The 15,103-nt window shown below is 50.7% G+C and overlaps 1 protein-coding gene across 1 annotated transcript; it reads left to right on the plus strand.

The window, feature by feature from the left end:
* Window positions 1-771: 771 nt before the first annotated feature.
* Rhof (ras homolog family member F, filopodia associated) lies at window positions 772-14,961 on the plus strand. The gene is made up of 5 exons (XM_075979489.1): window positions 772-1,213; window positions 1,485-1,572; window positions 12,443-12,552; window positions 12,633-12,767; window positions 13,547-14,961. Exons 1-5 carry the CDS (start codon window positions 812-814, stop codon window positions 13,709-13,711), a joined length of 900 nt encoding a protein of 299 aa, XP_075835604.1. The 5' UTR covers window positions 772-811; the 3' UTR covers window positions 13,712-14,961.
* Window positions 14,962-15,103: the final 142 nt, after the last annotated feature.

Consider the following 15,103-nt stretch of genomic DNA (forward strand, 5'->3'; position numbering starts at 1 on the left):
GAGGTTCACGCTCATGCTGGCAGGCTGCAAGGATCCCACTCCCTGACCACTGGCCTGCTTTTGGAAGTAGATCCTCAGCTCATAGTAACGGGAAAATGTCACAGTGACATCAGCCAACTGTATCCCTAGTACTTGTTTGTATTAAGCACTCGGCCAAGAGCTACTTGAATGGTGATGGGAGTGGAATTCCTGGGGTGAAAGACACGGAGCCAGAGGACACCAGAACGCTTCTTGGTGGAGATGGGGACTATAGGTTTACAAAGTTTACGGAAGGGCCAGGTGCTCTCGACCTGTCAGAGTCACGACAGTGTCACTTGGGTTCACCCCTCTGAGCCTTGCTCAATACTACCTATGTATTTTGAGTCAGTCCTGGAAATAGGCTGTTCACCTGAAGTCACTGCAGAAGGCGTTTCCCGGCAGGGGGCGCTACGGTTCCACGGTGCGGGTCAACAGAACACCCGAGTAGGGACGGGAAGAGAGCAGAATTCCTGTATTCCCACACTGACGAGGGCCAGGCGCAAACTATGTGGACGCCCACAACTCACGTTCTGGTGTCTTTTCGGGAACGAGCCGAGGGACTATACAACCCAGAGGAAAACAGGCCACACTGGCCTACTAGCTGCAAGGGCTGGATGCGAACCTGGCTGCCGGGTACAGCCCCCAATTAAGGAGTCTAAGGGGGGGGGTGAAGCTGTCCAATCAGAGTCCTCGCTAGTAGGCGGAGCCTGCCAATCAAGGGCTGTCGGTGTGAAGAGGCAGAAACCACGAATCTAACAGAGCTGGGGGTGTGCAGGCACACGTGGTGAAGGGGATGCGCTGCGCTTGCGGTTCAGCATCCGGTTCCTCCGTTTTTTTTTTCGTTTCCCCGGGGACTAAGAGACAAACACCCAGGGCTGGGAACATAGCAGAGAAAAATTGTGGCAACGAGGGGAACCCGGGAGGCTGCCTGGCAGAGGTGGCGACAGCTGCCCGAGGGCGGAGCCTCGTGGCCCCGCCCTGCAGCCCCGCCCCCGCCCTGTCTCTCAACTGGGCTCTGGCCAGAGCGCAGCATCCAGCGCGCTGCGGGCTCCGGGCTATGGACGCCCCAGGTGCCCCGGTCCCAGCCGCTGCCCCCAGCTCCGCAAGGAAGGAGCTGAAGATAGTGATCGTGGGTGATGGTGGCTGCGGCAAGACGTCGCTGCTTATGGTGTATTGCCAAGGCTCCTTTCCCGAGGTGAGGCCCGGTAGGTGGCAGGAGGGGTGAGGATGGGCTTAGGACCGCGGGGAACAAGGGGGTATTCTCCAGCCAGGATCCAGGCCCAGAGTCTAGACCTTGGAGTCCTGGGTGTCTCCTTCAGGCAGCCCTTCAAGAATTCTCGGGCTGAGCCCAGTGGTTTGCCAGGTCTGAGCTGGATGGAGTGATGGTGTTAGACAGTTGTGGGGGAGGGATCTGTCTGGTCTGCCTTTACATCCCTTAAAGGATCAACCCGACCCCTCTCTCACAGCACTATGCCCCATCGGTGTTTGAGAAGTACACGGCTAGTGTGACTGTGGGCAACAAGGAGGTGACCCTGAACCTCTACGACACAGCTGGTAAGTGCACCAGAGCCCAAAGGGTCCCCTTGGTCATCCCCAAGGGTTTCCCCTGCCTTCTTGGGGCATTCCCTTCCTGACACCCTACCATGACAGAAGGTCTCTGTAGTATGTTGGGTAGCTGGGAGGCCCTGCAAGCCAAAAGGACCTCTGCCATCTCAGCTTTAAGAGGTGGATAATAGGTTGAGGTGAACTCTGAGCCACCCCCTCCCTGCCCAAAGCTATGTTCTGTTCTGCAGCCTGGTTCCTCTCCTGTGGTTCTAGAAAACGTGGGCTGTACTTCTACCTCCTAGGGTTGCAGAATTCCTTACTTACTGTGATCTTTGATTGAGTCCCCCGGGGCTTGGATTCCAATGGGCTGTGTTTCTGGGCCCCGTAGTTTGAGGTTAGCAAGCTCTAGACCTCAGCTGTGACTCCAAGAGTCTATGGCTGGCTTGTCTTTATTGAGACCCCAAGGTCCTGTGTCCCTGACTTCTGGGATCCTAGGGCTACAATCCATTTTGTGTTTTCTTGGTTTTTCTGTGAAAAAACAGACTTTAGGAAAGAACCTAAGGTCTAAGAATTGGGTCAAAATACGTTACTACTGCCAGCCCCTCAAAGAGTGGACTTCTGCTCATAGTGCATGAATACTGGGATTCCCTTTGGGGTGCCATGAGCATTTGCAGGGTAAAGGTTGAACCAGGTGGAGCCTCACCCATCTTGGTGACTCAGTGTCTAGTGACTGAGTGGAACCACGTCACTGTCACTGAGAGCCCCTTCCCTGCTAGTCTATCCCTGTGTGTGTGAGGTAGAGTCTCAGGTCTTAAATGGAATCTAAATCCAGGCATTCTCCCCACCCCACCAGCACCTGGAGAAGATCAAAGGGGGGGGGGCTATTCTCGCCCCAGACTACCTCATTCCTGTAGTAGGTTCTATTGGAGACTTCCAGCTCCTCTGAGTGGCCCACTGAGGCTCTCTGCCCTCCCTCTCCTCCAACCCCAGGTGTGTGAGGAAGGAATTCTGAGGTGTGGCTCCAAGAGCAGTAAAAGTCTGTGTGGGAGACTTACTTTCACAGGCCTCTGATCCGGGAGCCAGGGAGGGGCAGGCCCGTTGACCATACTTTGGGGGAAGTACTGCTTGAGCAGAAGTATTGCACGCCTCCCCACAGTTCCAGGAGAGGCTGGAAAGTCTGTTTTTTTCCTCCCTCTGCCATCAGTCTTTCCTGTCACATCCCAAAGTTCCTTGTTTGGGACTGTTTCCCCCATCAGACCAGAGCGGAGGCCATTCTGGGCATTTTCTGGAAAAAGGAAGATGCCCTAAGTACATGTCAGGCGAGAGTGTCATCTAGAGGGTTCTGAATGCAGCTGCACAGGGATGGAGGTAGAGCCCAGGGGCTGTCCTCAGAAGGCTGAGATGATGCTACGGTGCGCTGATCGTGTCTGCAACTTTCTGTACCTACTTGGAGCCAGACCAAGACCCTGACTTGGTTCTACTTAGTTGCGACATATTGGGGGCATACGAGTCTCATTTTCCTCATCTTTAACCAGAGCTAAAATAGCCAAAAGAGTGAGATAAAACTCATAGACACAGCATTCAGCACAGCGGCTGGCTCTTGGGCGGCTCAGCATATACTGATATGTATATGCTGAATATATATTGGTTTTTTGATACAAGGCTTTGAAGCCTGTCTTAGAACTAGCTCTTGTAGACCTGGCTGGCCTTGAACTCACAGAGATCCCCTTGCTTTGCCACGTGAGTGCTGGGATTAAGTGCGTGTGCCACCACTGCCCAGCTTTTGCATATACTGTTATTTAGATTTCTTTTGTGCTAGGGCTGAAAAATCAGACCCTTGTGCATACTAAGTTCTACCATTGAACTACATCCCCAGTCCTCAGTCTGAGTTTGTTTGTTCAAGACAGGGTCTCTGTTCCTGGGGCTGGCCTCAGATATGCTTAGTAGCCCATGCTGCCCTCTAGTTCTCCAGCCTCCCTTCTAGCCGCCTGAGGTAGCCACACACACACACACTCACTCACTCACTCACTCATGGCTTCTGTCCCAGCTCCTACTGTAGGGTGTGGAGAGTCTAGCTACCCTCTCAAGGACTGTCCACTGTACCTTTTCTGAGACAGGATTCCTAAATCCTAGAGCTGTGTTGAAGAGTGGCATGTCATCTGTCACTCAACAGTGACTGGGGAAGTCCTAATGGCTAGAGGAAATTCCCTGGCCAGTGAGCAGTGAGCATGAGGCTGGCTCATGTGTGTTCGCAGTGTTTGTCAGGAGGAGGCTCTCGCAGTGGTGGTGGGATAAGTGAACTCATTATCGGGGAGATGAGTCAGCTCTACCTGTGGCTGGGTCTTGGGATACTGTGGAAAAAAGTGATGGCTAGTAACTGTCTAGACTGGAGAAAAGTGGAGGCTCCGGGGTGAGGGCAATGCCTGAGTTAGAAATGAGTCTGGAAAATGCCATAGAAAGCTCTAGAACTGGGGACAGGGGCCTGCCTCCCCAGTCGGCAATAATCAGAGTTATGGAACAGGAATGACCCCAGAAAGCTAATTTTTTACCAACCCCCAAATGGAATGATAGTCATGGGCAACGCTACGTCACTGCCCACGGGCTCCACATGTAAGGCCTGTCTGGCTTCTTGCTTCCATCCTGCGGAAGCAGAGACACCACAACCTTTACCAAGCTCAGAAGGTGGAAGGGGTGGGGCCCTAGCACTCACAGCTCTAGTAGCCTCCCCTGAGCCCTGACATCTTCAGACAGGAAGCTGTGGTGAGGCCAGAAGGTTGCTAGGCAGAGGGGTGGTGTCATGGTGCAGTGGGGGTGTTTAGAAAACACCCAGAGAGGCTAATCTAGTCTTAGAGGGGCACAGAAGCACGGGGAGCTGTGTGAGAGAGGATAAAATTGGGGGACAACAGCTTCTAAGCAAGGGGTCAAGACCAGAGGGGCATTATGGTCCTAGTGTCGGGACCACTCCAGCCTAGAGCCAGCCAAGTCAGGTACCATGGTCGCATGTCAGGACGGGACTTCCCTGTCTCTTCCTGTCCCTAGGGAGGGAAGGGGGCAGAGGGGCCCTAGCAAAGCCAGTAAGAGTGGGTTCCTCCTTCAGCAGCTTCCCCTTCTCATGCTGCCCACACCTCTAACCTATGCTTTGGTCAAAACGGGTCACCTCCTGGCCTCCAGGAGATTCGGGGGTACTGTGTCTTGATGACATGCTAGTCTCCAACACAGCTCTAGGACTCAGGAACCCTGTGCCGGAAAAAGGACACGGTCAAGTGGGGAAAGCCCCATCCACAGGAAACGTCAGGTGGAGGGCCGGCCTCACTTCCACCTGCCTCAAAAACTGCTAGCTGAGGGGAAATGGGACTTCAGAGGAACTCTGGCCACAGCATGCTTAAGGAGATTATGGGCAGGTGACTTGGGCATCTTCATGGGCAAAATAGGAAAACAGACCAACCTAGTGGGTGGGAGGCCTCCTTAAGGGGTTCAGAGATTCAGGGGTTAGAATTGCACCCATTAACCTACCTTGGAACTTTCTGCTTCAGTAGTAACCACAATAGCAGTGGTTACACCTCTGCTCCCCCCTCCCCAAGTCCTTTTGTTTCCCAAGTCAGGGCAGAGCCTGTCACCCCTTTCCCAGGTAAGGGAATTAAGACTTAGGAAGGAAAGTGCTAGGCTCCAGAATGGAGGGTGTTTGGTACCTACCCTGCAGGGAAGATGCGGCAGCAGAACCTAAATTCCTTGTCTTTTTTGTTTCTTGTTTTGCTTATCAAGACAGCATTCTCTGTGTAGCCCTGGCTGTCCATGAACTTGCTCTGTAGACCAGGCTGACCTCGAACTCACAGAGATCCACCTGTCTCTGCCTCTCAAGTGCTGGGTTTAAAGGCGTGCGCCACCACTGCCCTGCTCAAATTCCTTGTGTTTATGAAAGGCCTAAGCTGAATCCTGAGAGAAGTCAGGTCAGACAGAACCAAGCCTGAGTAGGAAAGGGGGTCTAAGCTGGCTCCCCATTTCCTCACAAAGGCCTCTTTTTTCTTGAGATAGCTGCCACCATTTTCCCTGTCAAACTTGCCAGGGCTGGGGTGCTGTCCTGATTTAGTGTTCCAGAAGCAACTTTGGAGGAAAAAGGGGCTTATTTTATTGATAGGTTATGGTCTGTCATTGCAGGAAGCCAATGCAGAAACACAATAAACTAGTGGGGTTTGTTGGTGGTGGTGGGTTTTTATTTTATTTTGTTTTTTCAAGACTGGGTTTCTCTGTGTTACAGTCCTAACTGTCCTGGAACTAGCTCTTGTAGACCAGGCTGGCCTCGAACTCACAGACATCCACCTGCCTCTGCCTCCTGAGTGCTGGGATTAAAGGCGTGCACCACCACCGCCCGGCTTGAACCTGGGTCCTTTGGAAGAGCAACCAGTACACTTAACCACTGAGTCATCTCTCCAGCCCCCAAAATGAAGTTTTAAAACAGTGTTTTGACAGGATAAGCATTCAGAGAAAAGGGTTACTCTTACTAAGCATGGTGATCATGGTCATGAAGACTCGCCTGCTTTTACGGCTCCAGTCACAGATAAGGAGGCTGAAGGTAGCTTCATTCCTACTGGGAAAAGGCTTCCTGGGGGACTCTGGGTGCTTTTAGAGTGTCTGGGCAGGCAGATGACCTTGATAGTGGGGACCAAGCTGTCTGGCACTGCCCAACTGTGACCTTGACAGGGAGCTCCCCTCAGCCATACCACCTGGGTGCTGCTTGGATTGTCTTGGGTCAGGAAGTGAAATGCCAAACCCACCAAAGGGCTGTGTGGGGACAGCTCTGGGCTTAGCTGTCTCCCTTCCCTCACTCAATTTTTATTGTGCTCACCTGGCTTCCCAGACTTGAAGTGGCCCCCTACTTGGAGGTGGGAGACAAATGTCAGAAAAGTAATGTGACATCAGATAATAAGATATATCTTAAAGCAAAGAGAAAAAGAAAGAAAACCCTTGTTAGGGGATAGAGGGACAGCAAGAGGCCATTGCTTCCGGGTGGTTGTGAAAGGTTTCCTGGAGGTGACATTTCTGCATAGAGAAATGAGAGAGAGAGAGAAAATCAGCCAGCTGCAAACTGTTAAGAGAACCTTCTGGAAGAGGGTAATGGCAGTGTGTGAACACTCTGAACACACTGTGGTTCCTCTTCCTCCAGCCCACAGCCACCGACTCCACCCTCGACTCTACCAGGTCCCTCTCTTTAATGTAGTGGTTGAGTTGCAGGTGCTCAGCCCAGCGCATCTCTCATCTTTGCTGCCAACAATTAGCTAGTATTTCCTGAATGTCTGCTGAGGGCCGGGAATGAAGGAGAGAGACATGGTCGGTCTCTGCCCTCACAGGGTGCCCTGCCTTCAGGTGAGAAAGTACACAACAGGTACGCATCTAAGGAACTTGTCTGAAACAAGCAGAATAGGACAGGCTTGGAAGACATGCTGAGAGCAGGGAGGACCTGTCAGAGGAGGTGTCCGAACCCACAGCAGTCGGCATGCAGGGAAAACCGTGGTACCTGGCCCTCATTTTGTAAACTGTTCATGGAACCCTATAGGTAAAATTTTGGAAGAGAATGAGTGTGTTTCTTATATCAGAGTTATGCTCACCACCCCTAACCCCACCTACAACTTAGAGGCCCAGAGCCTCTCTTTACACAATACAAAATAAAAGCTGTTAATTCGTATTAATTCCACTTAGAAGGTTTGGGGTTGCCTCCTAACTCAGTGGCTTTACGCAAGTTGCTTCTCTTCTGTGAATCTCATCTGTATATGAATCTGAGTAGAGTCATCCCTCAGTACTCCCAAAGGATGGGTTCCAAGACCCTCATGCTACCCCTGTTGGTAATAAAATCCATTGAGATTCAACTTCAAGATCCTTAGAGAAAATGGTACAGCATCCATATGGCATACCTACACATACCCGTTTAGTTACCCTGGGTTACTGAGGATACAGTATCAGTGCTATGTAAAGAGCTACTGCCTGTATTGTTTAGGGAAAAGTGACAAAAGGTCTGTGTTTGTTCAGAACAGATACAGTATCTCTTTCTGAATGTTTCTTTTCTTTTGTGTCTTTTGGTTTCTCTGTATAACAGTCCTGGATGTCCTGGAACTAGTTCTGTAGATCTCTGCAGAGGTCCGCCTTCCTCTGCCTCCCCAGAGCTGGGATTAAAGGCGTGCAGCCCAGCTCTTTCTGAAAGTTTCTAGCAGAAGTTGCTTCTGTGGAGAGAGGATCCAAAGATACTAGGTTGACTGTAGCTGTACTTTCCCTTGGTTGCAATTAAGGGCATATATGTTTTAAGAATTATTTTTATGTCTGAGTGTTTACCTGCATGTGTGTATGTGCAGGACATGTGTATGTGCCTGGTGCCTAAAGTGGTCAGAAGAGGGGATCAGATTCTCTGGAACTAGAGTTACAGATGACTGAGTCATGTGAGTGCTGGGTACAGAACTCGGGTTCTCTCCAAGAGTAGCAAGTATTTTCTTTATTTTAAATTAATGTTTAGTGTGTATGTATGTGTGCATGTGTGTATGTGTGTGTGTGTGTGTGTGTGTGTGTGTGTGTGGTCATGGGTATGTATATGTGAGTGTTAGTACCTCTAGAATCCAGAAGAAGGCATTGGATCTCCAGGAGCTGGAGTTACAGGCAGTGATGTGCTGGGAACTGAACCCAGGTCCTCTGTAAGAGCAGCAAGTGCTCTTAGCCTCTGAGCCATCTCTTCTGCCCCTGGAAAGAATCCTTAGCGATGAATGGCAAACACTTAAACTAGGGGCTGGTGAGATGGCTCAGCGGTTAAGGGTACTTGTTGCTCTTATAAAGGGCCCAAGCTCAGTTCCCAGCACCCACGTGGCAGCTCACATCTGATGCCCTCTCCTAGCCTTTGTGGGCACTGCATGTACATGGTACACAGATGTACATGCAAGAAAAACATGGTATAACACACACATACATAAAATAAAAAATAAGTCTTAAATAAAAAAAGAAAAATCGTACACTGGGGTTGGAGAGATGACTCAGCAGTTTAGAACGCTTACTTTGTACAGGAGTCAGTTCAGGTCTTCAGTACCCACGTAGTGGCTCACAGTCACCTGTGATTCCAGCTCCGGGTGATCGATATACACCCCAGGAACACACATGATGCACACACACATATATCCGGGCAAAACATTCATATCCATTGTGATGCTCTGAATGAAAATGGCCCCCATAGCTTATATGTTTAAATGCTTGGTCCCCAGTTAGTAGGAGGTGTGTGGCCTTGTTGGACGGGGTGTGTCACTAAGGGTGGACTTTGAGGTTTCCAAAGTCCTCACTTGCAGATCAGATGTGCCCTTAGCTATCTCTCTAGCATCATACCTGCCATATGCTTCCCACCACGATAAGGAACTAAGCTTCTGAAAGTGTAAGCAAGCCCTCAATTAAATGTTTTCTTTTAAAAGTTGTCTTGGTTGCTGGGCGCCGGTGGCGCACACCTTTAATCCCAGCACTCTGGAGTCTGAGATAGGCAGATCCCTGTGAGTTCAAGGCCAGGCTAGTCTAAGTAGTCAGATCCAGGACTGCCGTGGCTATATGATGGGACTTTGTCTCGGAAAAAAAGAAAAAGGAAGAAGCCATTGGTATTTTTAAAAGGATGGCATGGGGGTGGGGACACTAGCAAGCAACAGACAGATCCAAGCTGTGCACAGGGCACTCTGTAGGACAGACGCCAGCCTGGTGTGGCAATTAATCACTTGAAATGTAGTTAGCGAACCACGGGACTCAATTTTTTCTTGTTAATTAGTCGACATTCAAATAGTCACATAGGGCTGGAAGCTGGATACACAGGCCTAGAAAGACACTGGCAGCCGGGCGGTGGTGGTGCACGCGCACGCCTTTAATCCCAGCACTCGGGAGGCAGAGGCAGGTGGATCTCTGTGAGTTCGAGGCCAGCCTGGTCTACAAGAGCTAGTTCCAGGACAGGAACCAAAAAGCTACGGAGAAACCCTGTCTCGAAAATCCAAAAACAAACAAACAAACAAACAAAAAAAAACACAACCCACATACACACATGCCACACACACACACACAAATACATGTTTATAAAAAGTAAGGAAGGCAAGTCTGGCGGCACACGCCTTTAATCCCAGCACTTGGTGGGCAGAGCGGAGGAGAATCTGAGTTTGAGGTCAGCCAAGGCTTACATAGTGAGACTGTCTTTTAAAGTAACAGAACTGAAAGATGGAGAGATGGCTTAGTGAATGAGAACACTGACTGCTCTTCCCAAGGACCCGAGTTCTATTCCCAGCACCTACATGACAGCTCACAGCAATCTGTAACTCCAGTCCCAGGGGATCTGATGCCCTCTCTTCTGGACTCCAATGGCACCACATGCATGGCGTATAAACATATATTCAGGCAAGACACTCATACCCATGAAATAAGTCAATTTAAAAAGTCGGGTGCTGTGGATTTAACCTGGGTGATTTCTGCAAGAAAGATCCTCCCAGCCAGTGCTGCACCAAGCCATCACTCCACTCCGGTCCCCAAAATAAGTTCATTTAAAAAAAATTGTTTAGGTTTATGTGTATGGGTGTTTTGCCTCCACTATGTGCATGTGTGTCTTATTATTTATCAGAATAAAGTGTCAGGTCCCCTGAAACTGGAGTAGTGGGTAGTTGTGAGCCACCAGGTAGGTGCTGGGAACAGAACCTGGGTCCTCTGGAAGAGCAGCAAGTGTTCTTCACTGCTGAGCCATCTCTCCATCCCCAGTAAATCAATTAAGACAATTTTAAAAAAGAGAAGGAATGAAAACCTAGCCACTAGGGTAAAGGTTAACTGACCCATCATGTAGAACTGCTGGGAGAGGGGAATCCATTTTCCCCGACAGAGTGGCACTGGCTGTATCAACCCCTCCAGGATGGGCCTCATGTGCAGGAGAAGTTGAATAATATATAATGGATTCCAATGGGTTTTTTGTGTGCTTTTATTTGGTCACAGTTCAATTTTGTTTTTTTGTTGTTTTTTTTTTAATTGTAGGGGCGTGGTGGTTTTCTTGGTTTTGGGGGTGTTGTTGTACTGGGGTTTTGCTCGTTTTTTGAGAAAAGACTTGAAGTCATATGAATTGGAAGGGAAGCCGGGCGGTGGTGGCGCACGCCTTTAATCCCAGCACTCGGGAGGCAGAGGCAGGCGGATCTCTGTGAGTTCGAGACCAGCCTGGTCTACAAGATCTAGTTCCAGGACAGGCTCCAAAACCACATAGAAACCCTGCCTCGAAAAAAAAAAAAAAGAATTGGAAGGGAAGATTATAACCAAAATATATTTAAATTTAAAACTTGTTTTAATGAAAAACATAAACAGCAATTCTCAAATAACCAATAAAATTTTACAAAATTGAAAAATAATAAAATTAAAAGATGCCAATATTCCAAGTGGAGACTCAGGTTCCACAGGTGACTTATCTAAGTCACCCAGCAAGTGAGGGACGCAGCTGAAGTTTGAACTTGTGTCCTACCTGCCTATGGTGCCCATGACTTTAGAAGCTGTGCTTTGGTGGAGCTCACTGAGGCCGTAAGACCAGGCAGGAGAGAGGGGGAACCTGTGCCCTGTTACCAATGGGAGACCGAGCATGCATATCCTGAGTGCAGGCTGGCACCGCCCAGAAACATGGGGACAGGCTGGATGGGTGCCTCCTGGACTTCCATGTTCCTGTAGGAGATGGACATCACATTTACATAAGGCGGCTGAGGGTCACCAGCGAGTTCTAGGTATTCCTTCCTCACTGTGGGAGGTGATTCAAGGGGGTGTGTAATCCTGACAGTTTCCTGGACCAGGAAAAACCCACCTTTCTGGTGAAGTGGGTGAACTCTGACTTCACAACGGAACAATGATGGGGTTGGTGGGGCTTGCTGGGATTGGCGCCAGTACCATGACAAGCAAGGGAAGGCTGTTCTGAGGCACCCTGCTAGGAGAGCAATGTGGGTAGCGTGCGTGCTGTTACTACAGGGTAACCGCAGAGACGATCAAGCAAGTGAGCCAAACAAGCTCAGAAGGTTCTCTGGGTTCTCCCGTGCAGACTCTCTGGGAGTTTAAAACCGTTGGCAGAGAAATTTCCCGTGGCTAGGCATGATGTATGCCGCCCAGGCAGAGGCAGGCAGATAGCTGTGCATTTGAGGCTAGCTTGGTCCACACAGCAAGTTCCAGGTTAGCAAGGGCTGCACAGTAAGATCCTAGTCAACCTGCGTTGTGGTAAGGCACGCCTTTAATTCCAGCACTCTCCAGAAGCAGGCAGATCTCTGAGTTCAAGGCCAGCCTGGTCTACTCGGCGAGAGTTCCAGGACAGCCAGAGCTGCACAGAAACCCTGTCTCGAAAACCCAAGGGAAAAAATGTCAAAAAAAATAAATACAAATTTAAAAACTGAGTTACCTCCAATTTTTACAATAGGCTCTGATTGGACTGGGCCTATGGAGGGCTGTGTCTGGGACTGTCACGTGTCCCCTGGTGGGCACCAGGTGCAATGGAGCTAACTGCCCCATGAGATGTGGTGATAGATGTGTCTATTCCTAACTCATTAGCATTTGCAAGAATGGGCAGGAGGAATCCAGGCAGCTGCCCCAGAACCAAGAAGGCTGGAGCCAGCACATGCTTCTGGGCCTGGGAGACATCTGAATGGCAAAGACCCCAGATCCGAGTCCCAGGCTGGCAGGCAGGGGAGTACACCACCCTTGGCAGAAGGCTACAGCTTACAGTTCTCTGTTATCACTCCAGCCGAGCGCAGGGCTTTGATGGCATACAATCTAGTCCCCCTCTCCCTGTCCTGTCCATTTTACAAATGAGGAAATTAGGCCCTGTGCTCATCCCCCCACCAAAGCCCAGGGATTCATGTCTCTGATGCCCCTCTGGTTTCAGGGCAGGAAGACTATGATCGGCTGCGGCCCCTGTCCTACCAGAACACACACCTCGTTCTCATCTGCTATGATGTCATGAACCCCACCAGCTATGACAATGTCCTCATCAAGGTAAAGTCCTGCCTGCCACTGAGAGTAGGGGCAGCCCCAGGGTGGCCTCTGCCCTGATACCCTGCTTTCTCCCTCCTCAGTGGTTCCCTGAAGTAACACATTTCTGCCGAGGGACCCCCGTGGTTCTCATCGGCTGCAAGACAGACCTGAGGAAGGACAAGGAGCAGCTGCGGAAGCTCCGGGCAGCCCAGCTGGAGCCCATCACCTACACACAGGTGGGCCAGGGTCCCTGAACAACCATTGCCAGAAACCACCCAGGCCTTGGTCTTCTCAACTGGAGAGCCTTAGCAGGCTGTTGGAGAGCGAAAGCAAACAAAGGTCTAAGAGCCATCCAAAGTAATAATAATAATAATATAATAATAGTAAGGCGCACACCTTTGATCCCAGCACTCAGGAGGCAGAGGCAGGCAGATCTGAGCTTTTGAGGCCAGCTCAGTCTATGGGCTACACAGAGAAACCCAGTCTCGAAAAAACAAAACAAACAAAAATAGGCTAGGGCTGGGTGGCTGTGGCACACGCCTTTAATCCCAGCACTTGGGAGGCAGAAGCAGATGGATTTCTTCTGAGTTCGAGGCCAGCCTGGTCTACATAGCAAGTTCCAGGTCAGCCAGAGCTACGTAGTGAGACCCTGTCTCGAATAAATAGAGAGGAACAGGCACTAATAATAGTAAAGCCAAGGTTTTTATTGTGTCACTTAACCAGCAAACTCAGTTGTTGAGTTTGGAACAGACCTGAGATGTGATTAGCCCCAGTTCTCGGAATCTCAGAATTCAGTTCCCCTCTGCCGAAAGCTTGGGAGAGGACAGGTGGGGCCAGCAAGGGCTTTCTTCCACCCAGCCATGCAAACACCAAACTGGCCAGCACTCAGACTTTAGCCACCAAAGTGAGTTCTCCACTCTGGAGAACCAAAGCTAGCTCAAACTCCTAAGACTCTGAGGGGTGTCAGGAGGCATCAGGCCCTCATCTGATTAATACCGCCCCCCCTTCCCCCCAGGGCTTGAGTGCCTGCGAACAGATGAGAGCTGCGCTCTACCTGGAATGTTCCGCTAAGTTTCGGGAGAATGTGGAAGATGTCTTCAGGGAAGCTGCCAAGGTGGCCCTCAGTGCCCTGAAAAAAGCGCAAAGGCAGAAAAAGCGCAGGATCTGCCTGCTGCTGTGACCTTGGGGTGCACAGCCCTGAGCAGAGCTGTCCGGGTTAGGGACCCAGGCCTCGGCTCCTACTGGGATTTTATCCCATCAGAGCACTGGGGCTAGACTCTTGGAACATTCTGGAACTGTCCCTTTGGGTTCATGCTATGGTTCGATGGTGAATGAAGATACCAGACCCACCAGTGTCCCTCTCCCCTGGGGCTGACACTTGTTCCCAGGCCGCAGGAGGGCCCTCGGAACAGCTCTTCTTGCCCCAGCCATGCGTGTTTCCCTTTCCAAAGCCAATTCATGCTTGAAGCTCAGAAAGGCACAGAGAGTGTGGACAAGTGTGGATGTGTACTGCTGTTCCCAAGTGTCCCAAGGCCACCGTTCCTCTGTCCTCCCTGAGCTCCTGAGATAGCTCGGCTACATCCTCCAGCCTCTTCCTCCTCCTTCCCGTCAGGAACCGAGGGCCACAGCCTATCAAGAGAACACAGGCATCAAGCCGGACATGGGCCGGCACCAGCTGTTCCTGCTGTACCACACTGAAGACTTTTGTCTTAGCCTGAGACACATGTTCAGGGGAAGAAGAAACAATCTCTTAAAAGGTCAAAATATACTCAGGCCTCCCACCGATCCCTACCCCAGATTTCACCTCCAAACCCGCAACTGACTTCCACTGGGGACTCCTGATGGACAGTACCTGCGCCCCATCAGGGACCTCAGGCGAATGGACTCTCCCCTTAGACCATCCCCATCTGTAAGCGGCCAGGACTGGGTCATCATCCCACCCTCTTCAGTGTCTGCTTCTACCAGGATGCGGGGCTCAGGAATGGCCTGTCCCTGCCTCCTTCCAGAACTGACCTGCAGACCACCAATGTCCACAACAGCAAGACTCCTGAGCTCTGAAATTCCTTCAGGAAGGTCTAGACTCTGCATTTCAGAACTTTTCAAGCCAAGTTTCCCAGGTGGTTTTAGTGCCCCCAAGAGGAAGTCAGCATCTCCCAAGAAGAAACCATGGCCTAGGCTGGCTCATCTGTCCTAGGACCTCTTGACTCAACCCCCAAAGTCAGGTTGCCAAGGAAAGGGACTTCTGGCCCCCTTCCCCGCAAGTGCCCCAAGGCCCTGCTGTCCCCTGCAGAGCTAACCAAGGACCTCTTGGTCTCTCAGAATCCAAGGCCTTGTAGATAAATTATGATGTAGGGCAGAGGTCAACAAACCACAGCCTGTGGGCCATACGTGGCCACTGCCTGTTTTGTAAATAAAGTTTTATTGAATTGCCACAGTTGTGCAATGGCAGGTTACCACAGGGCTAGCCAGCAAAGCCTGAACTACTTATAGTCTGGCTTTAATGGGAAAAGTCTGCTGATTCCTAACCTGGGGCAATCCTGGGTACCTGCAGAGGGCAGGCCAGGTGATCCAA

This window comes from Microtus pennsylvanicus, chromosome 1, assembly GCF_037038515.1.
Source record: "Microtus pennsylvanicus isolate mMicPen1 chromosome 1, mMicPen1.hap1, whole genome shotgun sequence".
In the NCBI taxonomy this organism is placed as follows: domain Eukaryota; kingdom Metazoa; phylum Chordata; class Mammalia; order Rodentia; family Cricetidae; genus Microtus; species Microtus pennsylvanicus.